A 25603-nucleotide genomic window follows, 5' to 3' on the forward strand; every position below is an offset into this window, starting at 1 on the left:
TACCGGGTACCACAGCCCCTCAGGGAGATGCCACCAGAGCCGGCCTCTTTGGCAGGGAGATGCTTTAGGCTGTACACACAGCACCAAAAATCCCCCCCCTTTATTTTTTTTCCCCCCATCTTTCCCTCCCTCCCCTTCTCTTTTTTTCTTTTCCTCGATGCACAAACAATGGAGCTAAAAGGTTGGGTATCGGGCCGATAATCATGAATGACGTGTCGTTATTACACGCCGCGCATCCATTATCTCCCACTCCAGCCATGTCACAGACGGCTGGAGGAGGGCAGATAACGGGGTGCCTTCATGCAGATGGCTTATTATCAGGATGTTCCAGGAGGGGCTTTAAGACAGTTAGCGATGCTGTTTGCCAGTTAAAGATTAGAGACCCCAGAGAATAATTAACAATCCCCAAACCCGTTTTTTTTTTTTTTTTTCCTCCTGGATTCTTCTGCTTTCTCCCCCCCCCTCCCCTGTCCTCTTTAATCTATTCACTCTAGCAGGTGTAATAAAGTGATAAGGACCGGCTCCAGGGATGTTTGTTTGGCTACTAAGGGTGTATGAACCGACAATGGATGGTATTTTACTCCTGGCTCTCAGTACCTTGAATCAAGACCAAAAACTTCGTGGCCCCGTTGCCCACACACATCTATCTCACGTGCCCCGCTCCCATTTGCACCGGTGCCACCAGGCTACACCCCAAGGGACTGTGATAGTCCCCTCCATGTGCTCTGCCACTGTTACTCGCTCCCATCGTGGTGCCAAACCTCCCTTTGTGCTCTGCAGGTCCAAATCCCATTGCTTGGATGCTGAGGAGCCCAACACCAAGACATCGACCCAAGGCTGCACCGCGTGGGGCAAGGCTGGAGCAAACCTCCCATTCTGCAACACTTCAACCCTATACAGCAACCCCTCCATTAAACCACCTGGAACTATTTACTTATCCTCAGGGTTAGGCAGAATTAACCTGCCTTCACTAGCGGTATCACCTGGGGCCAGCAGGTGATTTCAATGGTTGGCAGCCCACGGCAGGAGATTGAGAATAGATAACCTTTGAGATCCCTTCCAACCCAAGCCATTCTATGATTTAATGTCCCTGAGGTTCTTAGTGTTGCTGGGGGCCCCAAGGCATCCCCCAGCTCATGGGGTCGGTGCAGTGGGTGCCAGGACACTGTCTTCTTCACCATACTGTTCCACCAGGAGGGGATGGGGCAGCGCTGTGCTACAAACAGCATCCCTGGCCCTATCAGTGGGAGATGAGATATCCTAATTATGGCAGCGCAGGCGAGGGTCCAGGCCATATCAGCCAGCACAGAAAGGTAAACAAGAAAGACAACAATAGACCCTTAACACTCATTAGCTGCGTCAGATAACACCTCACTTTTCTCCCTTTGGGGCTTAAAATCTAATTAAGATTTTCCAACAATAAATTTCATTTATGCTTGTTGCGTTCTGTTTGTTAGAGACTGCCCGCGTTCATCCCAAATCCCCATCCCTGTCCTTGCCCAGACCTACAGCTGCCCTTCTCAGGAGTGGGATGCCACGCACTGAGCAACCACAGCATCCCTGCATCATAGAATCATTAAGGCCGGGAAAGACCTCTAAGATCATCCAGTCCAACCATCCACCTGCCACCACTGCCCATCCCAAACCCATCACGGCTCACCCAGGGCATACGTGTGGTCGGGGACAACTTGTTACTCATTATAAGGCTGCTGTTTTGTAACTTCTTTTGCAACTGAGAGGTAAAAATTAATGGGTTCCCATCCTTTCGCCGCTCCCCGAGCCACGAGCCTGAGTGCTGACGCAGCGGGCTGCAGAATGAGTAATCCTTGTACATTCTGCTGAGCAAATCATTACCGGGGAGATCTGGGAAGGTTGTTTGTCAGAGCTGTGCAGTGTGGCAGCCACCAGCGAAAAGCCAGGAGGTGAGATTTGAGGGGGGGCTCCTTCCCATCCCTATGGCCATACACCCCCAGAATGGGCGTGGGGGCAGTGTCAGTGGCACTCATGTCAGAGCAGCACCCTGCAGATCCTGCTGCAGCCCCGCAGTCACAAAAGCACTTCTAGCACAACACAGCCTCCGTCTGCAAAAGGAGGGCTGCACCGCAGGGCTCAGCCCTTCTGAACCTTCTGCCCCATCTTCCACCCCATGCCATTTCCCTGATGCCAGCTGTGATTTCTCAGCATTGGTTCCACGATGTTTACCTTAATGGGGAGATAGCTGGCATGGGGACACTCCTGTTTTGCACCACGCCTGAATTTCCATCCCCACCCATCAGGGACATCAGCAGCGTCACCTGCAGAAGCTGTGGCTGCAGAAAAGGAGCTCGCAGCAGTTGGTGGCACCAGGACCCAACTTGTATATGGCATCACAAGCTACATCCCCTGGTGCTAAGTATATCTAAGCTAGGAAATAAGCAGTGGATCCCACCCATGAGGCGCTGGCCCCTCTCTGAGCATCCTCCGCCATTCTGTCCCACCCTCCCCAAAGTGCCTGAGGACTGGGAGTGCCATGAGATGCTGGAGAATCCCGTGGGTCACCAGCAGAATGAGCCTGGATGGACAGCAATTCCCTTTATTGCTGGCAGAGAAGATATGTACAGGGGAGGCAATTTGTTCTGAATCTGAAATGAATGGCATAGAGCCTTTGTTCATAAAAAGGAGGATGAGCTGTTGACATGAGAGTGGGTTTTCCACTGACAGTTCCCCAGAGAGGAAGGGATTTGGGGAGGGAACATGGGGTCCCATGCATGCAGCAGCATCTGGAGTGGGTCAGCATCCTCTGTTCCAAGGGGTGGGGGGCATAGGCTGGGCTGAGTAGGTGGGGTGGCCACAGAGCTGGGGAGGTGACAGCCCCAGACCTCCCCTGGGGTCAAACAAAGGGACAGAAGTCTGAAGGTCTGGGACAGAGGAGCTGCCATGCATGGGGATGTCAGTGCAGAGGGTCCCACCACCAGCTGGTGCTACATGGCGGTGGTGATCACCTTCTCCTCTGGATCCAGAGTGTTCTCGTAGGCGTGCTGGTTCTCCTTGGACCTGTCAGAGGGAGAAGCACAAGATGGTATCATGCCCCAACACCTGAGAGAGGCCCAGAGCAGGACATGACTTTGCTGAGCCTATGGGCCACAGGGAGGGGTCCTTCACCTGACGTCCACTGCAGAGATCACGTATGTCCCTTCACGTCCATTGGGCACAACTGCCTCTTCCTTGGCCCCGATGCTCACCACTGTCTCAACATTATCCCTGGAAGGGGAGAGGAAAGATCCCAACAGTGGGGGCTGTGCCGGGGTAAGGGGAAAGCAGCAGAGAGAAGGGGGCAGCTGTGGCACCATGGGGACAATATGGGACTCTCAGCAACATGTGACCCTGGTTGGAACTGATGGCATCTCAGCAGGGTGCTCCTGCTCATCCATCCACACACACACACAAACATGGGGTTATTTTGTCCTGCTAACTGGTTTTTCCAGTTGCCTTCTGTGTATGCCGTTGCAAAATGATCACCCACAGCCAGGAGTGACAGGGACAGATAGGCAGGGCCGTGCCTCCCTTGGCACAGCACAGTGTTTGTGTGCATGTTTGCACACCCCAGCCCACTGGGAAGCATCTCCAGCACTTGTCCTCACCAATGAGGGGCTTCCAGACCAAGTCCCGCAGCCCAGCAGGCAGGCAGGGGTCAGCCAAGCTGAGCAATGGCCCCACACTGTATCTCCCATGGGTTGAGTCCACATCACTGTGCTGCAGCTGCTCGGCCACCTCATTCAGTGACAGACAGACAGGACAGCCCCAAGCACCCCCTGGGCCCCAGCACTCACTGCTGCTTCTTGCACCAGAATCTGTTGACCACGAAGCAGATTGCCACCAGCACCAGAAACACCACCACGGCGATGACACCTTGTGACCAAGGCTGGAGGCTGCCCCTGGCTGCAGGGAACGAAGGAGAAGAGGGATTAGAGATTCATGCATGTGCTTTGTCCACTTGGTTTGGATGCTCCAGCACAGTGTCACCAGCATCCAGAAGGGAGCTGAGTTCAGAGCCACGTCACGACCACTGCCACCAGGCACCAATGGCACCACTTCAGCCCAGTTCCAGAGACTTCCATGGCTGAACACAGCGTCCAGACAAATTTCTGCTCTCAACTGCAAATAACCTTTCCCAGAGGCAATAAAGGTGGACTGTGCAACCTGCATTTGCAAACCAGTCCCCCACAGTCACGCTGCCTGTGCTGCTGGCAGCTGTCTCACCCTTCCTTTTGCCTGTGCGGACACTTTGCTGTGCTCACTGCAAAGTCTTTGGGTGGACACTCAGCCAGGAGGAATCCAGGCGGAAATTCCCTCTTGTATCCACATGGCTCAACTGCAGCCCCTCAGGTCAGCACTGAGTGGTGCCACACAGCTGGCAGCAGGCAGAGGGAGCAGGGCTTGGTCCCCACCAGCACTACCCAATGGGCAGGAGATGCTCCTGCCCCACGGTGCAGCCCCAGAGATGAATATTCCCCCTGCTCTGGGGCCCTGACAGCTTTGTTTCCTCCCTTGCTCAGTCCTTGGCTGTTATCTCTGCCAGATTTATTTATTATTTGTGTTTTATTTTCCTGCCTGGGCCGTGGCTTCCAGCCCGCAGTGAGGTTTGTGATGGGGCTGTGGGAGTTCAGGGTCAGCTCGAGAATGGATTGCCGTCAAAACAGCAGGAAGCACTTCTGTGCTGTGCGGGTGATGGGGCACCAGAACACGTTTCTCCTTGGAGATCTTCTAAAGCTGCCTGGAGCTGGGCCTGGGCACCCTGTCATAGGTGTTCCTGCTGGGGCTGAGCAGGCAACCTCCAGAGATCCCTTCCCACCTCAACTAATCTATGGCATTCAGCAGTGACCAAAACCTCCAAGTTCTCTTCTTTTGCTGTTCCAAGAAGGAAAGTGAGAAGACAAATGGCAGGAGACCTCCAGCCAGCTGTTCCCATATAATTTCGGAGCACCCAGAGCTAAAGGGGTAAGCAGCACACCAGAATGGGGCAGTTCTGGCTTTGAGCAGCCTCACAGAGCCTGGCTGCCAGGGGATGTGAGAACACAGTGCATAAATATGAGCAGAAAACCACAGCGGAGTCAAAGTGCTCAGCAAGGTGCGTGACCCTGGGGATGGGGGGACCCCTTCCCAAAAAAGGTTCTAATGGAAACATCCCTCCCAGAGCATCCCTGCCACCTCACCTCCCTTCTGCCCATAGTAACGATGGTTTTGTTTTCCCATCAGACAGGAACTGCTCAGCCAACTAACCAGCGCGGGATGCAGACTCTGCACTCCCTGGCAGACACACACCCATCCATCTGCAGCTACAAACAAGACCAGGGTGAACGCCAGTGCCAAAATAAGCCTTTGCATGTGCTCTAACTCTGTTTCCCTGCTCCAAGGCTGGTCTGAAGGCGCATCCAGGACTTCTGAGCCGTTTTCCCTGAGTGCTTGGAAGGCATCAGCTGTCCCCTGAGCTTTCATACAATTACAGTGTTGGAAAAGACCTCCGAGATCACCAACCCCAACCCAACCCCACCATGCCCACTGCCCACATCCCTCAGTGCCACACCTCCATGGTTCCTAACACCTCCAGGGTCGGTGACCCCACCGCCTCCCCGAGCAGCTGTGCCAGCGCTTTGTTATGGCCGAGGAAGCTGTGCCAGCTCTGAAACTTCACTAAAGGCTTTTCTTTCAAGGCAGCAGCAAAACATCCAATCCTGCTGACGGTGGAGACCCCACAGTGCTCAATCTTTCACGAGTTGGTAAACAAATAGAGGAAGAGCGGTCAAGGCCGGGGCATCAGGAGGAGAAAGGGGGGAGGGAATGTTCCAGCTCTTTGGCAGGATCTGATTTGTTTTAATTACTCCTGATTATTTGTGGTGTCAGACAAGCCCTGAGTTCCATAAAAATAATGTCAGAGCAATAGGAAGTTTCTCTATTAAGTCTCCAGGAAGGGAATGAAAGCGTGATTTGCAGAGGGAAATATTTGGCCCTGCCACCTCCACAGAGATCAGAACGGCAGATTAACAAAACCTGCCACTTTGGGAGCGAGAAGCAGAGCAGTGCTTTCCAGGGGGAAGGAAAGCAAGCAGCGTGTAAGAAAGCACATTGCCCATCTCTGGGCGCTGGGGATCAGTTGGAGCCGCTGCATCACGGCGTGACCCGGCGTCAAGCTAAACAGGTAAAGACTGTTCTATAGGCAGCCAGACCGAGCTCATGTAGGAAGGCAGAGCTGCAGGGGGAGCTGAGGCATTTTTCCCATTCCCGAGCAGCTCTCCTGTTCCCAAAACCACCCCTACCCCTCCGTGTGCCTCAGTTTCCCCAGCAATGGAGCTCTTACCTTCCTGGCAGCTCGCGGGCTCCAAAGCCAGGAGGAGCCCGAGGGCGAGGAGCCGCAGGGCCGGCATGGTGCGGGGTTACGGTGCGGGGCGGTAGGGCTGCGGGTGGCGGTGCGGGGCCGGGAAGAGCCGCGCCGCGTTCGGATCCCTCCGGCAGGAATGAGCCGGGTAAATTATCAAACTCGTTAACGAGGGTGGCTGATGCTCACACCTGGGTATTCAAATCCGACTCCGGGAAGGGGAGGAGGGGTGTGGAGGAGGTGTCTCTTTCTTCCGCCCTAGAGAGAGGGATTAAGGGGAATTTGGGGCAAGGTGACTTGAACCTGGCTGTTCCCTTAGGGCTTGGAAGGGAGCCGAGACGCACAGACAGCGACTGTAAGGGTGCGGGAGGAAGAACTAACGCCCTCATCGGCAAATCCCTGCTGTGGCCTTTGGGGAATGCGGCCGAGCAGAGAGTTGAAATGTCAGCCCTGAGAGCTCCCCGTCAGCCCCACTGTCCCACAGTGCAGGGGTTGGGGCTCCCCGAGGAACCCCTTCCCACCCCCATGCCCCATCCCAGCAAGGGAGTCCTGGGGAGCACCCACAGAGCACAGCCCACACTCACAGCACAGCTCAGCAGGGAAACGGAGCGCCAGGTACAGGAGAGGAATGCTGCTGTCCTTTGCACCAAGTGTCATTAACAAGCTGGGAAAACACATTTGTGGCTTAGAAACATCCCTTTATTAAACCGGCCTCGCTGCTGATTGCTGCCTCCTCTATCACAGGCGTTGCTAGATAGAGGCTATTAAACATCATAAACTGAGCGTTGGTTTTATTGAGCCTTCAGGGCTGATCCTGAAGTTTTTCTGATACCACAAGAGATAGAAACACATAACAGCGCTGCTGACATCCTGCTCTTCATTTGTTTTCTTTCCCCAGACCTCAAGCAGTGCCATTTATATTTGGAGATGGGTTGGAGGAGCACAAGCCCAGCCCCCAGCTTTCCCACAGGTTCCTTTGCACACTCATCTCCCCACGCCTCAGTCCCCCATGCAGCACAAGGTGGGCTCAGCCTCAGCCCCACCAGCTTTGCTCATGCAGGGAAAGGGCTCTCCAAGGAGGGGACTCTCTCCACGCACCTGGGAAGGATCTGCCCACAGTGTGTCCCTGTAAAAGCAATGCTGTTACAAACCAAAGGGGATGAGCTGGCTTAGGAAGAAATAGTAATGAGAGTGACCTTTGGTTTCCCAGTGACTTATTTGCATGTTATCCATTCCAAAGAAGCATGCAGGGCTTGTGCTCTTGGCTACTTGTTCCTTAGTACAACCCCACCAGGAAAAAGAAAGCCTGCCTTCAGCAGAAAGCTTCACCAACGCCCAGTCCTGGGGCTGCCTTTAGAAAGTGCAGCACCTGTGGCATCTGCCACCTATTGCTGCCCACCCTGCGTCCGCATCACGCTCAGCCCCGCCATACTCGGGGACTTCTTCCCATCTTCTCTGCTCAGCTCAGCCCCAGGGACAGCAGGGCTGATTTGCAAAGAAAGAAGAAACTTAAGGCAGGGTTCTTCTGCCCTTGGCCATGAGGGCAGGCACTCATTCCTTTGCTTATCTCAAAGCTCTTCTCTGCTCCGAGGCATCTGCTGAGCCCATGGCAGCTATTAGGGAGGTATGCACAACTGTGGCCAAAGGGCCCACTGGCACCTGCTCGGCTGCACTCACTCAGCCAGGCCTGGGGGTCGGATGAGGAACCGCAATGGCAATGGGTTTACTGCAGGGACAAGATCAGAAAGTCCAACAAATAATTCACCACCACTTCGCCCTTTTGTGATTCTGGCAGTGGGAGCACGCGAAGCAGAGACAAGAAGCTGCAAGTTCCCATGGCAGCACTTTGGAAGTGTTGTCATCCGCCACGCTTATGCTCTCAGCAGCACAGGGATGTGGCAGAGCAAACCCTTTTGGAGCCATTTTACTGAAGGGGGAAACTGAGGCAGAGAAGGGCAATTCCCTCTGCAGCACTGAGCCCCAACCCGGCTCTCTCCAAGGGACTCTTAGGAGCTGTTTCCCATAGAACAGGACTTGGACAAATCCAGGTCTTGGCATTTCAGGATTATGTTGATATCCTCCAAAAAATTGACATTTCTTCCTCTATTTTTTTTTCTATTTTTCTTTTGTTATTTTTAGCCAACATTAACATTGGCTCAGAGCGCATTCCTGAGCCTAAAATGTGTTCCTGGGTGATACGGCTCAGAGCAGATGCCAGTTCCTCTTTGAGAAACGTTGTGGGCTTCAGTGTTTGTATGGAGGTTGTTTTTCTTTTTTCCTTCATTTCCTTCCTCCCTCCCTCCCATCCTCCTCTCCTCTTTCATCCACCCCATCTCCCTCCCCCACGTCACCAGAAAGAGCCACGAAAATAAATAAATGAATAGATAAAGCAGACAGAAGCCAACCTGAACAGTGCAAAAAGAAAAGATTTTTTCTTTTCTTCCATTAAAAACGTGGGTTTTCACCCAGACTCCCCAGCAGGGTCGAGTCGGGGCTGGCAGGACGTTCACCTCCTGCAATGGGTGAGCTATTTCCTTGGCCGGTTATTCAGTGGCAGAGTCACTTGGCAGAAGGGTTGTGCAAGGTCTGGGAAGCAGGGAGAAGGACAAGGGACATCCAGAGCCACCACCCCCAGAGGAACTTCATGAAACAGTGCCCAATTGGACTGGGTAACAACCAATGCTCAGAGGCAGCTGGCACCCACGTGCCATCGTGCAGTAGAGCACGGCTGTCCCAACCCCCCGTGTTCCATGGGGCCTTCATCCCACCTTGTATTTTGTTACATGGCTGAAAGAGGTCCCACAAGGGCTGGTAGGTGGTCCCTAAAATCAATGCTGTGTCTGAGACCCTTCGTCCACCCAAGGACTGGGCTACTCTCTTCATTTTCCTCTGAGAGAACAAAATCATTGGGTTGGAAGGGATCTCAAAGACCACCTAACCCATCCCTCTACCATGAGCAGGGACATCTGCCACTGGACCTCAAAGCCCCATCCAACTCAGCTTTGAACAGTTCCATTGATGGAACAACCACAGCTTCCCAAAGCAAGCTGTTCCATTCCCTCACTACCCCCATCATGAAAAAATCTCCTTACGTCCAATGTAAATCTACCCTCATTCGTTTTTAAACCTCTGCTGCTGCTTCTTTGCCCACCAGGTGAAGGAGCCTGGTGGAGCCATTGGCTTCGGGGCTCCAACTCTGTGTTCATGTCAGCCTGGCCCCTTGCCTCCGCTCTTCCCTAATACCGCTGGAAGATGCTCAGACAGCAAGGAGGGAGCTGACTCGTGCTCGGATATTCCCTCCTGCCCAGAGATATCAAGTGGAATGAATAATTCACTATCTGATCATCTCTAATCTTCATCCCACAAAATCAGCAGCAAGCTGGGAGTGTTTTGAAGCCTCCAGCTGCATTTGCTGATAAGACGCAAGGCTGGAGAGATTGGAAGCCCATAAAAATGATAATCTCGGGCTTCGGCGTAACTTGGTGGAAGGGGTTTCTCCTGTCCTTTCATTAAGGATGGATTTCATGATCTTCCTTAAATAACAACGTGCCTTCTTACGAGGAATCCCCGGTCTGAAAACCGATTGCATCGCCATTAGGAAGCAGGAGACCAATAAGGCAGAGAAAAGCAGCAGGACCGTGGGTTGCGGCAGGTCCGTACAGAGCAAAAGGCATCTGCCTCTGTAGGCTGCGAGGAAGGTAAGTAAGTGATGAGAGGCAATTCCTGAGCGCAGAGGAAAGCTCTGGCCTTCAGGTCTCCCAGGGCATTTCCAGTCTCTTTAAATGTTTTCCCAGTTGCACTGTTTTGTTAGTAGGAGAGAAGGGCATTAGCACTGTGCCGTGCTGCTGACCACCACACCAGCTATGAACCCAACAACTGAGCAAAGCTCCGCCACGTCCTACACCTCCTCGGCATGATGGGAAACACCACATCTTATTTCAGTCAGGTTTGGCACAGCATCCTCCCCTCCATGCCCAGATTCCCTGAGTCCGGCTATAGCCCGGGAGAAGAACAGAAAGGAACAAAGCCAGCTCATCAGCCATTCCCATGTCAATCACCACCACCATGACCAGGAGGAAGAGAAAGGAAGAGCTGGCTGCTCGGTGGGTGTGGATGATTTCAGGAAATAATTATCCCAGATGCCAGAATAGGAGAAAATTAAAAGTGTAAACTGTAATCAGATGTTAAGTTGCTTTTCTTCCGCTAATTGAAATAATGTTTTCTCTGCTACCCACCACTCTACCCCTTTCAGATGCTAATCCCTATCAAACACGGCCTTACAATTACAAATTCATAGGCATCTTTCCCAGGAGCAGAAATTGCTTTGCCCTGTAACCTCTAAGATGAGGTCTTAATAGGAATTCACGAGCAGTCTCTGGTAAAGCTTCATTAGCCGGAGAGAATAGGCAAGGGCAAGTTGCAGTGCTCCCTAACCACTCTAGGGAAAAATTAATTTAAATTACTTTGTAAAGTAACAAGGACAGATAATGTGTTTCCTTCTTGGATTATTGTTTTCCGACACCCTAATGCGCTCATAGATTAGGTTACTTTGCCTACTACTTGATGGTGGTCCATACTAAGTTGTGGTGTGTGGAGGGCAGCATCCTTCAGAAGGAGAAACACCAACAGTGCCTTTGGGGAAGACTGAGCGGAGAAGAGGTGGAGATCTGGATGGTGATCACCGTGGGATGGGATGGCTGGGGACGCTGGGGCAGGTGGCAAGAGACCTGGCCATTGCAGATGGACACGGCTCTCTCTGTTCATGGCAGGGGAATTGGGCCAGGTGACCTTTGAGGGTTCCTCCCAACTCAAACGATTCCTAAAGAGGACAGCAGAGCATTTCCCTGATGGAAGGAATCCTCCTGGGCTTGGACAGCTCTGGATTTGCTGCCAGCAGGCTGGAACCTGAGCAGTGTTACCAAAGGGCTCAGCATCACAGCAAACCTCTGCCAGCAGCCACCATCCCTCTGTTTGACTCCTGACCAACTGAAACCAAAAAGGCACTAAAATGTGCTACAAAGAAACACTTCACCCAAGGCAGCTTGGGGCTTTTCATCCGTCCCAGCCCCCGTTGAGTCTCCCCAAGGGGGACTTCCAGCTTTCTTCTCCCAGCACCAGGTGTATCTTTCCCTGGATGCTCTCATGCTGGCTCGGAGCCCTCCTTGCTGGCCACGTTTTGTGTTTGCATGGAAATCTGCAGCGCGTGGGAGCGCCGAGGAGGAGACATGGGAAGATGCTGCGATAAGAGGCTTGGCAGTGGGGCCATGGCTCTCCCCACCCTCCGCACATCACTGCGGGATTTCAGTGGGTTATTAACCCAGGAGCTGGTGTGCAGAATGGGCCAGACTGGCAAAATCGTCAGGGGACTCCGGGATCATTCAATAAAGACACAAAGGGTTCAAAGGGCTTTTCGGCAACTGGAGAGCGACAAACAGAGCTGATCGTCCGAGCTGATTACATAGGTTCCCAACTGCCCCAGGAGTCCTAGGAGACCACGCCGAAGCTGGGAAGATTTATGAGGAGCTACCTGAATTAGGGAGAGAAGGCATTCATTTTGCTCCTGGCTTCGGAAAGGGCATCGCTGCTTTTTATTGCACACCAGAGAAAGGGGGCTGGAGGGATGTGCAGCGAGACAGAGGGAGAGATAGGCGGGCAGATAGAGGGATGGATGGACGTCTCCCAGGCCAGCTGATCATTGTGCTGCCCCAGTTACCCCGGGGAAGGCGAAGCACCCTTGAAACACGGGGTCCGAGTTGCCAGAGCCCTGCCGGCTGCCTCCAGCCCTATTTATTCCCTTCACCATCAGCGTGCTGTCAGGTGGTCTCTCTTTTCTCCCTCCCAACACCGCAGATCCTGCCTGGCATCTGAAGGGAAAAATAACGGGGCCGTCGGCACCGAGAGAAACACTCCTAATAACCTCCACTTCTTTTCAAGGAGTTCCAGTTGTTGCTCGACAAGTGTTCTCCAGCCCCGGCGAGTGCCAGACAAAAGCTCCCCTCTCCTCCTCTGTGTCGGCTCAACAGCCGCATTATTTCCGCAGCCCGCATCTGCCGGGTGGCAGCCGCGATTTCCATAACACAGGGCAGGGTTTGGCCTGGCTGCTTCGCCTCTGGGTTCTGCAGCATTTGGCTGGCTGCAAAATTAAAAAGGAAAGAAATAACAATAATAATAATAATAAAATAAAGTCGCTGTGCTGGCTGTGACCCGAACAAACAGGTGCAGATAATGGGGGAAGTCACAGCACCTTCTGCCTCCAGTGCAGCCCTATGTGGGGCTGAAGTATGAAAGGTGAGGGCTCCTGGGGGTGTCTTTGCCATTTCCATTGGTGTGGAGGGGCCATTTCCGTGGGTGTGAAGAAATGGAGAACCTGGGGAAGGAAGAGGGGTGCAAAATAGAGGAGAGAGGAGAGGAGAGGAGAGGAGAGGAGAGGAGAGGAGAGGAGAGGAGAGGAGAGGAGAGGAGAGGAGAGGAGAGGAGAGGAGAGGAGAGGAGAGGAGAGGAGAGGAGAGGAGAGGAGAGGAGAGGAGAGGAGAGGAGAGGAGAGGAGAGGAGAGGAGAGGAGAGGAAAAGGGAAAAATTAAAATAGGGAAAAGAAAGAGGAAAGGGGGAAAAAAGGAAAGCAAATGGGGGAAAATGTAAAATTGAAAAGGAATAAGGGAATGAGGAAAAACGGGGACAGAGAATAAGGGGAAAGGAGAAAAGGAAAAGGGGAAAGGGAGAAGGAAGAAGGGGAAAAGGGGAAGGAGGAAGGGAAAAGGGTAAAAGAGAATGGGAAAAAGAAAAAGGGAAAAGGGGAAAGAGGAAAGAAAGGGATGAGACGAACCCGTAAGATACCGGGCAGTGCCGGCAGCTCCCGACCCGCTCGGCCGTGGCTGCGGCCGTCCCGCAGCGCCCTCTGCCGGCAGTTCGGGGTAGTGGCGGCGGGAGGCGGCCCCGGGCCGGCAGCAGCCACAGCCCCGAGCGGCCCCGCTGGTCCCGGCCCCGCCGGCGGGCAGGAAGCGGGTGAGCTGCGGTATCTTTGATGCAGCGTTTATCTGCGACGTGGAGTGCCCCGAGCCCGTTCCAGAGAGGCGGCAGCGAAGGCTGCACGTGCAGAAGTGAGCGCGGACATCGAGCGCCGTACGTGAGATCGGCACTGGTTGGGAGACGGGTGATGGGAGATGGGATAGGACGTACGGGGTAGCATTAAAGAATCATCTCACTCGGTTTGAATGACAGAATCACAGAATGGTTTGGGTTGGAAGGGACCTTAAAGCACCCCAGCCTAACCCCCTGCCGTGGGCTGGGTGTCTCCACCAGCTCAGGCTGCCCACGTCCCGTCCAGCCTGGCCTTGAGCACCTCCAGGGATGGGGCACCCACAGCTCTCTGGCCGGCTGTGCCTCAGCACCCCGAGTACAAAACTTCCCCCCTAACCCGATCCACGTGGAGTGCTGGGAGGGACACAAGCGAAGCCCCGCTGGGTCACGCAGCCCCATCCCCGCCGCTGTCCCGGCCCGGCCCGGCCCCAATCCCGGCACATCAAAGGGCCGGGGCAGATTGAACTGCTCTCCAGACGCTCCCTCCCATTTCCTGCTGGATTCCCGTCTCGCTCTCTTTGCCCGCATCAGCAAAACAGAGTGTAAAAATAGAGGCCGGGCTTCACCAAAACACAATGGCAAATTGTTCCCCTAAAGGTCACTGGGGCGTCTCAGAATAGCTCGAGGAGGGGGGGAAGAATCGATGTGTCCGAGGGGGGACAAACCTGAAGATGACGGCCGGACCCCTGACATGAGGCTCCTTGGAGCCCTGTGTGCCTCGGAGCATCTCCACCTCCGTTCCCAATAGGGTTGGCCATCACCACGAGCCTTATCCCGGAATGTGACAACTCAGGGAGCCCCAAGCGGTGCTTAAGTGTCGGGCAGCAAGAAGCAAAGGGAGAGGCAGGAGAATCAGGCAGGCAGGGGAGGGCTGGGAGGAGGACGGCTCTACCCGTGACAGCATGCGGTCCCCTGGGCACCCGCAGCCTTTGTGTGGCTTTGTGGGAACCCTGGCAGCCGTGGGATGAGCGGGGAGCAGCTCTGCCAGCAATAAATTACCGCTCCCAGTTGTCGATGGCCGCTAATAATGAAGGCGAAGCTTTCCCATCGCCTGCGTGGGTGGGAATATTTGGGGCCTGTTGTTCCGTGAGCATATTTTGATTTGGTAATGTGGGAGGGCACGGAGCAATGCAGGTACCTGCTCTTTTCCCAGTCTAGGCTGCCCTGGAGCGTGGCTTTCCCAAACAGGTTGTAATTAAAGCCAGATAATGAGGCTGGACAATGAAAGCTGCCCAAATTTGGGGTGGTTTTGCTTTTTTGTTTCTCGTTCTGCTGGCTCTAAGCACGTGCTCCTCCCACCTTCTCTCTTTTCTTGTAGTTTGAATTCAATTTAATCTAAATGCCACTTCCCCTCCTTCCTAATTCCATCTGCGCCACAGCCATCGCAGGAGCACAGTGTGACCGGGGATTTTCTGCCCCTGGGAGCCTCCATATCACCAGGGGCACAGGAGAAGGTGGGTGAACAAAATACCTTTCAGTGCCGTTCTATGATTTGCCAAAACATTCCCCGCAGTAGGAGATGGACCAAAATCCCCATCACTTCTGAAGGTGATGTCCATAACCAGTTGGCTCCATCTGACACCAACGGTATGTTCGGTGTATATGTGTAGGGAGTGGTTGTAAACCCTCACCTTGGGTACATGCAAGGGCTGCATGAAGGGGGAGGAGGAGAGAAACTTGTCCTGGGCAGGGAGGGGGGGGGGGGGGAGCAGAATGGGATGTGGGAGGGAGAGATAAAGGGTGCGAGAGCTATCAGCTCCATCCGGGACAGAGTGGGGATGGGGTTGGAACATCTGTGCAGCAGTGATGGGGTTGGCAGCAGATAACACCCAACGCCTCAACCCTGGGGCTCTGCCCACCCTGATGGCAACTGCCAAAGTCATAGGGGTGGAAGGGAATAGTGCTGTCCTCCTGCTCACGGCACGGCAGTGGCATGCTGCAGCTGTATTCACCTTCAGCATAGCCTATAGATGATGTATATCTGTATATATGCCATCTCCAACATAGCCCATTAATGATACGTATATACGTACGTACACCGCCATCAACATAGCCTGTAAATGATGTATATGTGTATTTATGCCATCTTCAGTATTGCCTATAAATGATATATATTTATGTATATATAAATATACACTTAAATGCACATATAAATGGCTGATGTCACCAGCTCAACTGCTTTTTTAGTGTGCACCAGGCTCTGGCATGCATTTCTATTTTTTTCTAATTAAAATAAAGGAGGAATCCCTATAACTACCCACCATTGCCTATCGCTGCCTATTGAGCCATAGGCAAACACTGCCCGGCTCTGAGCACGGCAGCATTGCCCCCAGCAGCCCCATCCCCAACAGAGGGGCAAGGCCACCACTGAGGGACCTCTGGGGACACGCACACAGTGGGTGGCAGTGCCCAGGCGCCCGCCCAACACGGGGGATTGCTCCATACCACCGCTTCCTTCCTGCTTTCAGGATGGGGAAATGGTTTTGCAAGGGATCTGCTGGCTGTTGGCAGCTTTTCCCAGCTGGGCACAGAGCTGAAGTGCCAATGGGCACGAGGTGGGGGGGGGGAGAGAGGAAAGCGAGCGGAGGCTGCTTTGTAAAACTTTATTTAGAAATATTCTTGATATATTCATTATATATATATATTTATATATACACACACATTACAACAAATGTGTTTTCTAAATAGCACATCCACAGTGGGTCGAGAGTCGGGGTACCGGGTCTGGTTACCTCGTTTCTGCTGAAAAAAAATGCAGAAAGCCAAAGGGAGGGAGGCAGGGAGGGGGACGGGACCGGGAGAGAAAAGAATGGCAGAGGGAGGATTCAATCACATGGTACGACACTGAGCGGCAGTGCTGTTCAAACAGAACCGGGGCGATGCTCCACACACGGAGACGTGAAGCAGGCGGGGGGGGGGGGGGTGAGGTGGGGGGGGGAAATGTACCATTCAATCACGATTAAAGGACAACTGTACATACCCCGGCAGGACGGCAGCGTGCTATGGGCAGGTGTGCGTATGGGGACCGAGGAGGTTGTACCATTGGCCAACTGTTACAGCTACCAAGAAGGGAGAAATAAAAAGAAAACCAACCAGAATTCTGGGGAATGAGGAATCTCGGAGTGTTGGTGTTTTTTTCTTGCAATAATTGGACAAAAAGTGAATGAGACCCCAACCCCCCCCCCCCCTGGGTCACCACCCCCTGCCCATCCCCAGGGACACCGGTGACAACAGCAGCCCCTCGTGCTCAGCACTGCCCCATGGTAACCCCTTCACTTAAGCCATCCCTGTACGCAGGGTCTGGGTCCAGGAGGGCATCGTCCTCCTTCTCCCCACTACATGCTGGGCGAAGCTGTTGGTTTCTGAGAATCTGGGGCTGGGCTCGAAGCACATCCCACCCAACGCACCCATTCCATGCTGAGGAAAGTCTCAGCCTATTATTTACAAGAGGCCCTAAAACCAAGCTCGAAGGCTTTCTCCCTTATGAAGGACCTGTCTGGATTTTGGTGTAACGCAGTGATTTCTTTGCCTTGGAGCCTCCACACATGGTTTGAAACGGAGGAACCACAGAGCACAGACGCTTGGCCCCAAACCATCCCTGCAGCCCCTAAGCCCTTGGGATGATCCCATCAGCGCTCTTAGCGCTCACCCCATGCCAGGAGATACAGCACGGCTGTGGCTCCTACCAGCCTCAGCCAATCAAGGGACTCCTACTGTCTAATTGCATCCAGCCTGTGGGCGCTTGCAGGGGTGCACTACCACCACCACTTTCACACAACAAAACCAAAACATTCAAAGCATACCACCGAAACCCTTTTATAACCCTATGTACACACGAACTGTTGATGCATCATTGATTCCTTTTTGCCTTTTTTCATTCAAAGAAGTCCCTGGTTCAAGGGGAGGCATCACTAGTCAACTTTTCTCTCCTTAACCTATTCTGAGTTTCATCTTCCTTGAGAGAAGCTCAGCCCTACAGAAACCTCTGGGGAAACTTGAGGAGACCACTGCAGGACCTCACCCACTGTGTTACAGCTTGGGGTTGGGGGCTCAGGGGGCGGTGGGGAGCACAGAACACCCTATGTACCTTTATGTTCAGTGGACACTGCATGACGGCATTGAACAGAAGGAATCTCACGTCATAAATACAACACCCCAAACAATCCAACGTTAGGTAGAAGGGAAAGGAAAGGGGACAAAAACAATTAAAAAAAAAAAAAGTAGAGATAGAGAAAAAAGACAGTCTCAATCCTTTTAATAGTTCTTTTGCTGAGGGCATTTTCACCTCATTAAAAAGATACAGTCAGAAGGTCTTGGTCAACGGGAGCATGGCTCGGACCAGTTGCTTGTGCTCCACAGCCCTATGTTTCATTCCTCATGTCCCAGCCGTGCGACTGCTTGAGAAGTGACCCTCAGGTGGCCCCAAAAACCCTCAGAATGCCGGAGGGGTGCTGGCCACATTCCCCTCCTGTCCTTAGAATCAGTATGTACAACGAAGACGACTTCAATGCTTTTCTTCTTCGTACGATCCCGTACCTAAACACCGAGCGTCCATCCCATTCGGTTGGCCAACGTGCCAACCTGGGCCGAGAGGACGGGGAGCCAAGGGCCGGGTCCCAAATCCCACCCGCCTGGGTCTCGCCACCCTCTGAGCGCTCGGGGAGCGATTTGGGGTCATCACCGCTGTGCGCTGCCTTCGACGGGGAGGATGGTGTGGTGCAGGTTCCGTGCGTGCTTGGAGTCGAGCGTGTCGTGCTCCTCCGTGAAGCTGTCCGGGCTCGCCGCTCCATCCAAAGAGCTTCCACAGCTGGAGTTCGGAGACAGCATGTCCTGCAGGAGGTCTTCCTGGACTATCCCCGAGTCTTTGTTCACTTTGCCCCTTTGGTTTCCTTCCTCCTCCTGGTCGTTGAGCAGCTTGGCCAGGAAGTTGATGTATTTCATAGCCAGGCGCAAGATCTCATTCTTGCTGAGCTTTTTGTCGGGCGGGTGCGTGGGGATGAGCTTGCGGAGCTCTGCGAAGGCTCCGTTCACGTTCTGTTGCCTCCACCTCTCCCGGCTGTTGGTGAAAATGCGGCGGACCACCTTCGTGTGAGGACCTGCAATTGCAATGGCATACAGTTATTAGCAGCGCCTACCGGGTCGTAGAATCAGAGCATCATAGGATCATTAAGGTTGGAAAAGCTGAGATCACCCAGCCCAACCATCCAGCTACCACCAATACGGTCCACTAACCGTGTCCCTCAGTCCCTCATCTCCATGGTTCTTGAAACTCCACCACCTCCCTGGTCACTTAATAATTTGCTCATTTCTCACATCACTCTATTTTAGTCCCATCATCAAGGCACAGGACCAGGAGTTTCCAACTAGCAGGAAGCTAATCAAGGAGCCGCAACAGCCACAGCTCCCGTTCAATGGAAGGGAAAAGTTGAGTTGCACCTTATTAGACGCCCCCTGAGATGCCTAAATTTAGCTCTCCAAGGAGAATGGCTCACCATTACGTGTATTTTTAGGGTATCTCAGCAACAAAGGTCCTATTAAAAGGCTAGCTCGTCAGATGGCTTTATTTTTCTATCCCAAAAGTCACATCACTGGGGCAGGGGAAATTGGCATGAGCTGAGGCTTTAACAGCTCCAAGGTCCCAAGACCTTCCTTCTGCCCTGATGCCACCGGGATCCAGAGCTGGCACAGATCACCAGCCCTCCGGGTGCTTCATGTGATGGGGCAGCAGGACTCACCCTGGTGTAACACACGCTGGAAGCAGTGTCCTTGCCTCAAGGGTGACCGTGGGAGGAGGACAAAGCAGCTTTCCAGCTGCCCCATGGACCTTCTGCTCCCTCTTGTCCATCAGTGCAAGCACTCTCCATCAGACACTGATTGGAGAAAGGTCTCCCAAGTGCCAGTGATGACCATTTGGCTCTGCTACTGTCAGTGCCAGCTACATTTCTAATTTTACAGCCATATTCCTGTAGGGCATGTAACAGAGGAGGTGTTCCTGTGCTCAGGAATGAAATCATCCATTCTCCATCTATCAGTCCTCCTTTCAGCTCATCAAGGCAGCTCCTGATGGCATGAGGTGATATTGCCTTAATGCTGGGAGAGACCCAAAGCAGAAGTCTGCCCAGAAGTAAAATCGGGACTGCAGGTCCTGGGATCCACAGAAAAGCAGTGCGTGGAAGGAGACACTGCCATCAGCCATCTCCATCCTCACCTCCAGGACACACCAACAATGGAAGGACACAGCAACCCCAAGAAACGATGGGAGAATGACCATGCTGGATGGAATGGGGAACATCGCGGGCAGTGCAAATCACCACAGGTTTCGAAGCAAAGTTTTTCAATTAACACACTGATGAGATGCACCCCAAAGGATGGGCTGTGGGATTCCCATCACACACCATCTCTCCTCTATGGGGACCGAAGGGAGCTCAGCCACCGGCGCTGCCTGGCTCTGCTGAGTGCAGTGACAACGTGCTGCCATCTCCTACGGCAATACAATTCCTGCTCTTAAATGCCCTTTCTGGACAAAACAGAGCACACAGCCCTGGATTTAAGAGGTGCAGCTTAACACCTTTTTGCTCTCATAAAGGGATAAGGAAAAAAAAAATGTGGATCGTGTTAATTATCCAAAAATCTCAATCTTCACAGGCTTCAAGCACATCTCATCCATGGGAAGCTAAGCAGCATCGTCTCATAACATGCTGAAATCAAATATCAACCTGCCCATTTTCCTCCCCAAACAAGATCAAGAATGTAACAAATTCTGACACCACTACAGTGTTTGATTCTTGCATCAATGCCAGCGACTGAATTAAGCGTATTTTTAAGAGGGGACGGGTTTGGGCCAAAGTGTGTCAGGCAGTGGAGAAATTTAAAATACCCCTTAGCTGTATTATAATGGAAGAGCTTCATTTCTCCCAAAGAAGCCCCCTAATTAAGCCAAGCAGTTGGCTGCAAAGTTATGCCTGGATTTTGTTCCAATCAATGGGTCGATCGATGCTTGTTAAATTGTAATTGTAATTACAGATCTGAGGAAAACCAGCAGGAAGAGCTTCCAAAATTACAGAATATCCTCTCAGATATTTTCTCACATCTCCATCTCCACACGTGTGTGTATTTTGCACATGGGGCACTGTCGCTGTGTGCTGTCCCTGTTCTCCTGCAGTGTGCCGTCACCACCTGAGCACAGGGACAGCCCAGCAGTGGTGACATGTGCTGACTCCTCATGCCCAGACCTCACCATCCGGTACGTGTATTCCCCCTCAAACTGATCCTAATTTTGCAAATTTACATGAGGTGGGATCTGCAAGGCTGGGCCCTACCTGTACACACCTGGAGACAAACATTTGGATACCATCAAATACCGTCTACTCTTTAGAAAGCGGCGTGTCTATTTCTATAGCCGTAGCACCACTGAGGTTGGGAAGGACCTCTAAGGCCACCCAGTCCAACCACCAACCCATCCCCGCCATTGGACCCCACACCTCAACACAGCCCCCAGCACGGTGCCTTCCTCTGCTATTCATCTCAGACCGGCTGCCCCCAACCAACCCCGCACGCTGCTCCCAATGGCACCAACCACGCTGCGCACGGATCTGTGCCGTGCCTTCCCCGAGCCGGGGGGGTGGCCCTCTCTGCATCCCATGATAATCCCTCTCCACATTTTGGGCTTTTCCCCGTACTCACCGTCGGTGATCTCCATCTCGTAGGGCGACGGTCTCCTCTTCACCCGGTTGCTGCCGTACATGGAGAAGGAGTCCGGCTCGCCGAAGAACCCGCTGCAAACAGAGGCAGAGCGGCGTGAGGCGGCCCCGACCTCTCGGGAGATGCTCCCGGACCCCGCAGCCCACGGGGGATGTAAGGGACGCCCGGCGTGGGATACGCGCTGTGCCCGTGGGGCCATTTTCCGTCCCTGGGGCTGAGCGGGGGAGCTCCGGGAGCACCGCACAGCTCAACCCCTTTCCTCCCCGTACTCCACTACAGGACCACAGCGAAACACCCCATGTCGGCTCTACCCGTGGTGTTTCTGCCAGGCTTCCCCTTCCCCCCCTCCAGGAACGACAGTTTTGCTCTTTTTTCCCCCCTTTCTTCCTTCGCAAAGTTTGCCTTTTTTTTTTCTTTTCTCTTTTTTCTTTTTTTTTTTGGCGATGACTCAGCTCCCCTCACCCCCCCCCCCCAACCAACCCCCTTCCCTCCTCTCCTTCCCCTCAGCCCCGGGGACGCGGTGGGGGCCGGGGGGAGGCACGGACCTGCCGATGGTGCCCAGCGGTTGCCCCAGGTTGTAGAGCATGGCCCTGCCGGGGGGCTGCAGCGGCAGCGCGGGGGGGCTCAGCTGCACCATGCGGGCTTCGCAGGCGGCTTCGGCGGCGCGGCACGGCTCGGCGCCCGGCGCTCTCTGCATCGCCTCCCCCGCCGCCTCTCGGCTTTTTATGTCCAAGGAGCCCCCCCGGCGCACCAGCTCGATGACGGGCACGGCGGCGGCGGGGGGCCCGGGGGAGGGTCGGCCCGCCTCTTTGGCCGCCCCGTTGAGCAGCAGCTGGGGCTCGGCCGGCGGCTCCATGCCCCCGCGGCTGCTGTCGGGCTCGCTCGTGGGCTCCGCTTCGGGGTCGTGGCGGCGGGCATCGCGGGGGTCACTGCTGGGGGGCGGCGGGGCGGGCGGCCTGTCCATCGTCCTGCGGGGAGAGCAGCGCTCGGGGCGGCCCGAACCCGACAGGGGGGTCCCCCCGCTTCGGCGGCGTGACGTCACGCAGCGGCGGCGTGACGTCACGGCAGAAACACCCCCACCCCCTCTCCCTTGTACCCCTGTACGAATGACCCTGGGACCCCCCCCCCCCTCCCCCCCCGCCCCACACCGCACCCACAGGGACAGGGAAGTGGAAGGAGGCCGGGGGTTCTCCCCGCTCCGTTTTGAGGACATTTCGGCCCATTGAGGTGCAATTCTCACTTTATTCGTATGAGAATAATTGTTATTAATTTTCAACATGGAAACAGAGCTCCAGGCGCTGCCGAATGGGGGGGGGGGGAGAGAAGCGCTCACACAAAGCCCCGCACCCCCAATGAGCTCAGCAGGAAGGAGGAAGGGGCCCCGGCTCGGAGCAGCCGCGGCCGCGCACGACAATTGTCTGCGTCCCCGCTCCCTTCTTTCTCCCCTATAACGAAACTATCGCGACAGAGCCGAGGGCGGGCAGCCCTATCGCGACTATTTCTCCTTCTCCCACCTCCCTCCTCGCTCTTTCTTTCTTTCTTTCTTTCCTTTTTTTTTTTTTTTTTTCTCCTCTCCCTATAAATAACGGAGCAGATCTCATTCCCGACATCCCCGCTGCTTCGCTTTGGGTCAATTATTGTCATTTCTGGGTTGATCCAACCCCAGAGAAAATTATTATTATTATTATTATTTTGATCACAACTCTCATCTATAATAATAATAATAACGATAGTAATAATAATAACAACCATTCAACCCAAAGCTTTACTGCCTCCCCCCGCCCTGCCAGCCCTCCAGAAAGAGCATCTAATTGCCTATTCCCATATTGTATAGGAAGAGATTACTCACATGTGTCATATTTAAGTAGGGACACCGCGAGTCTCTCCCGTTTCAACAAAAGCGCTCTCAGTGTCAGGCTGAATTTACTCCTCCCACCTCGAGGTACTTACGACTTTACAGAGAGGAAGGACACCCGCATCGGGATAAAACTGCTAAAGCCTGGGAGGAAGAGAAGGGGGGGAGAGAAAGAGAGAGAGAGGGTGGGTCTGGGGGACACGGGAATGGCACCGCGGGGACGGGGGCACCGCGCACGGCCCCGGCACACGGCCCGCAGCTGTGCGGAGCGGGGAGAAGTGGTGTCTTCGGGGGAAAAGGATGATAAATTCAAGGGGAAAGCTGGGATATTTGGGGGAAAAAATAATACGTTTAGGGGGGATATTAATAAAGAAAAGTAAAAAGCGGAGAAAAGGAGGAAAAAAAAAAACCACATATTTTGGGGCTGAATCAGGTGGGGGTTTTTTTGGATTTGAATCCCCGGGAAGGAGATTCCGGATGGGGTCGGGGTTGGTTCGTTCCGATGGGGCCGCGAATAGCGGCGGGGCCGCTCCCGGAGCCGCGGAGCACAGCGCGGAGGACCGGGGCCGGTGTCCGCCCGGAGCGGCCCCGCTGAGATCAACAGGAAGGAGAGAGCCGTGCCCCCCCCGCAGCGAAATGCCGAACGGGGGCTTTGCTCTTCGTTAAACAACGGAATAAACCCGTCGGCTTCTCCTCTGCTCTTCTTTCTGCTTTTATTATTCTTTAAAACGAAATAAACCAAAAAACGCCCCAAATCCGTTGCGTTTTGGTTTCGTTTAGGGGTAACTGTACGGAGAAAATGGAGGGGGGGGGCATTAAATCCCCGCCCGTTGTGTTCTGAGCTTCCAACTCCTTTTGTTTTGCGGCCGTGGATGGGCAGGAAATTTCCACCCCGGCCGCGCACCTCTCCCTGTGCCCTTGGAGGGGAGAATTACCCCCAAAACGGAGCGGGAAAGGGATGGGGAACGGGGTGGGGAGAAACCCCCACGCACCGTCCGGCGGTCGGTTCAGGCCGGGCCCCCCCGGCGGGGCTGTGGGCATCGCCCCGTATCACCCCTCATCGCCCCACATGGCCCTCAGCACCCCGATAGTGCGGGCCGCACCCGAAGGGGGGGGGGGAGGTTAGCAAGGAAAGGCAACTTCAGCCCCCCCCCTCATCAAAGGAGAACAACAATAAAAATAAAGCCCAACCGTGGAAAAGCCGCATTTGACTCCCCCCTCCTTTCACCTGTCTTTAACACACCGCAGAAGACCCCCCGCGTGCCCCCCAAATCCCCCCCCCCCTCGCCCCCCATCGTGCCCCCCTCCACCCCCATCCCGCTGCGAGGCCCGATCCCTCCCCACTCACCATTTGCTTTTCATTGGGAAAAGTGAGTGGAGCCATTTTGTGGCCTACGCACGGCGGCTATATTTGTAGTAATGTGGGGTGGCTTCAGCTGGGGAGGCTCTAATTCCACATCACGTCCAGTTTCCTATTTAGTATGGAGAGCGGAACACTACTGCAATGTGGCCGAGAGAGATAAAGCCCCAGCAGTGGCCCGCCTGCCCTGATAAGCTTCTAAACCCATTATTTATGAAATGATTCATTATTATTTGGCAATTTTATCGAAGGAAAGCGGAAAATTATTGCAGGGATATGCATAGGAATAACTCCGGAATGCCTTCTAGCTTTTTATGTGTGTGTGCTTAGATGCTCTTAAAAAGACACTGCAAGGAAGGGGGAAAAAAAATAAAAAAGAGAGCAATAAAATATTGCACTGTGCTGCCCGAGTCTGAATGGTGATTCTTTATTTTAGTCCTCTCGGAGGTTATTATGGCCCTGCATTTGGATGTGGGGGGGGAGGGGGGGTTCTTTGCTTCTTTTTTTTTTTTTTTTTTTTTTCCTTGATGGAGCACATACTCCGTTCTTAATTAAATTTAATGAGCCAAAATAAATCGGTGGGGGTGCTGAAAGAGAGGGAAGGGGTGTGGGTTGCTTTGGCCCCATCCGCAGCCTTCGTCCCCCGCTGCAGTGCGGGTGTCCTTTCTTAGCGCTCGGATTGGGGTGGCCGCGCATCCCCGCTGGAGGACGGGGAGGGGTCGGGAACAGTTCGGCCTCGGGAAATTTGGGGTGGGAGAGGTGGGGAGAGCTCAGCGCCGGGCTCAGGGCAGACAGTGTAGGAAAAGGGGGGAAAGGGAGAAAAGGGGGAAGGGCCGGACCCGGCGGCGCGCAACGTCGGGGCTGGAGCTCGTGGGGACGAGGAGATGGGAACGGGAACGGGGGAATGGGAACGGTGCCGGCCTTCCCCGTGCGGGCTTTGGGGTACGGGGGTGGGGGCGGGGGGGCATGAGGGCACCTCCCCGCGTTGCCCGGAGGAGGAAGCGGGGAGAGATGGGGATGACGGAGGGTGCCATCCGTTATCTCTACGTCCACCGGTCCTAAAGACGGTGGCAGAGAGCGATTTTCGATCCCTCGGGGAAGCCGAAAATCAACGAAATTACAAAAGAAATGGCACGGGGAGGCCGGGATCACGGCTGGACCGGTCTCGGGAAGGGCCTCGATCCCCTCTACGGGAGAGCGGACCTCCGCCGTGCCATCCCCGGGGGAAAAGGGGCGGACGGGTCGGGCGCAGCGGCCG

At 54.1% G+C, this 25603-nt stretch overlaps 3 protein-coding genes and 1 long non-coding RNA gene across 6 annotated transcripts in view; 1 reads left to right on the top strand and 3 right to left on the bottom strand.

Moving 5' to 3' along the window:
• EFCAB14 (EF-hand calcium binding domain 14) overlaps positions 1-2936 on the bottom strand; it is a 41250-nt gene extending 38314 nt beyond the window's left edge. The window contains exon 1 of the mRNA XM_046944495.1: positions 4-2936. Coding sequence (XP_046800451.1) covers positions 4-119 — 116 coding nt within the window. The 5' untranslated portion in view covers positions 120-2936. The remainder of the gene's footprint in view (positions 1-3) is intronic.
• PDZK1IP1 (PDZK1 interacting protein 1) lies at positions 2557-6481 on the bottom strand. 2 transcript variants are annotated; one of them, NM_001277593.2, is made up of 4 exons: positions 6335-6481; positions 3810-3918; positions 3142-3240; positions 2557-3033 (listed from the first exon to the last, which is right to left on the bottom strand). In NM_001277593.2, exons 1-4 carry the CDS (start codon positions 6399-6401, stop codon positions 2961-2963), a joined length of 348 nt encoding a protein of 115 aa, NP_001264522.2. In that variant the 5' UTR covers positions 6402-6481; the 3' UTR covers positions 2557-2960. The 2 variants fall into 2 exon arrangements, with proteins under 2 accessions (NP_001264522.2, XP_046800452.1); XM_046944496.1 differs by having other exon boundaries at positions 5193-6456.
• On the top strand, positions 3846-16544 carry LOC107054049. The gene is made up of 5 exons (XR_005862054.2): positions 3846-5107; positions 5236-10455; positions 10891-12640; positions 14809-15016; positions 16418-16544. It is a non-coding gene; the product is annotated as an uncharacterized LOC107054049 (long non-coding RNA).
• On the bottom strand, positions 16019-24434 carry TAL1 (TAL bHLH transcription factor 1, erythroid differentiation factor). Of its 2 annotated transcripts, none has more exons than NM_205352.2 (5): positions 23399-23477; positions 22980-23129; positions 21676-22098; positions 21113-21204; positions 16019-18525 (listed from the first exon to the last, which is right to left on the bottom strand). In NM_205352.2, coding segments are annotated over exons 2-5 (936 nt in total). In that variant the 5' UTR covers positions 22982-23129; positions 23399-23477; the 3' UTR covers positions 16019-18106. The 2 variants fall into 2 exon arrangements, with proteins under 2 accessions (NP_990683.2, XP_025008533.2); XM_025152765.3 differs by lacking the exon at positions 23399-23477 and adding an exon at positions 24334-24434 and having other exon boundaries at positions 17668-18525.
• Positions 24435-25603: the final 1169 nt, after the last annotated feature.

Source organism: Gallus gallus, chromosome 8 (assembly GCF_016699485.2).
Source record: "Gallus gallus isolate bGalGal1 chromosome 8, bGalGal1.mat.broiler.GRCg7b, whole genome shotgun sequence".
Taxonomy (NCBI): Eukaryota; Metazoa; Chordata; class Aves; order Galliformes; family Phasianidae; genus Gallus; species Gallus gallus.

Coding starts and splice junctions, on each gene's coding strand:
- TAL1 (NM_205352.2), bottom strand. Junction 21,205..21,675: donor CCGCTGGGCACCATCGGCAG/GTCCGTGCCTCC, acceptor CTCTGTTTGCAG/CGGGTTCTTCGGCGAGCCGG. Junction 18,526..21,112: donor CGAGATGGAGATCACCGACG/GTGAGTACGGGG, acceptor TTGCAATTGCAG/GTCCTCACACGAAGGTGGTC.
- PDZK1IP1 (XM_046944496.1), bottom strand. CDS start 5,475: ATGAAAGCTCAGGGGACAGCTGATGCCTTCCAAGCACTCAGGGAAAAC. Junction 3,919..5,192: donor TTACTATGGGCAGAAGGGAG/GTGAGGTGGCAG, acceptor CGTTCCCTGCAG/CCAGGGGCAGCCTCCAGCCT. Junction 3,241..3,809: donor TTCTGGTGCAAGAAGCAGCA/GTGAGTGCTGGG, acceptor CTCCCCTTCCAG/GGATAATGTTGAGACAGTGG.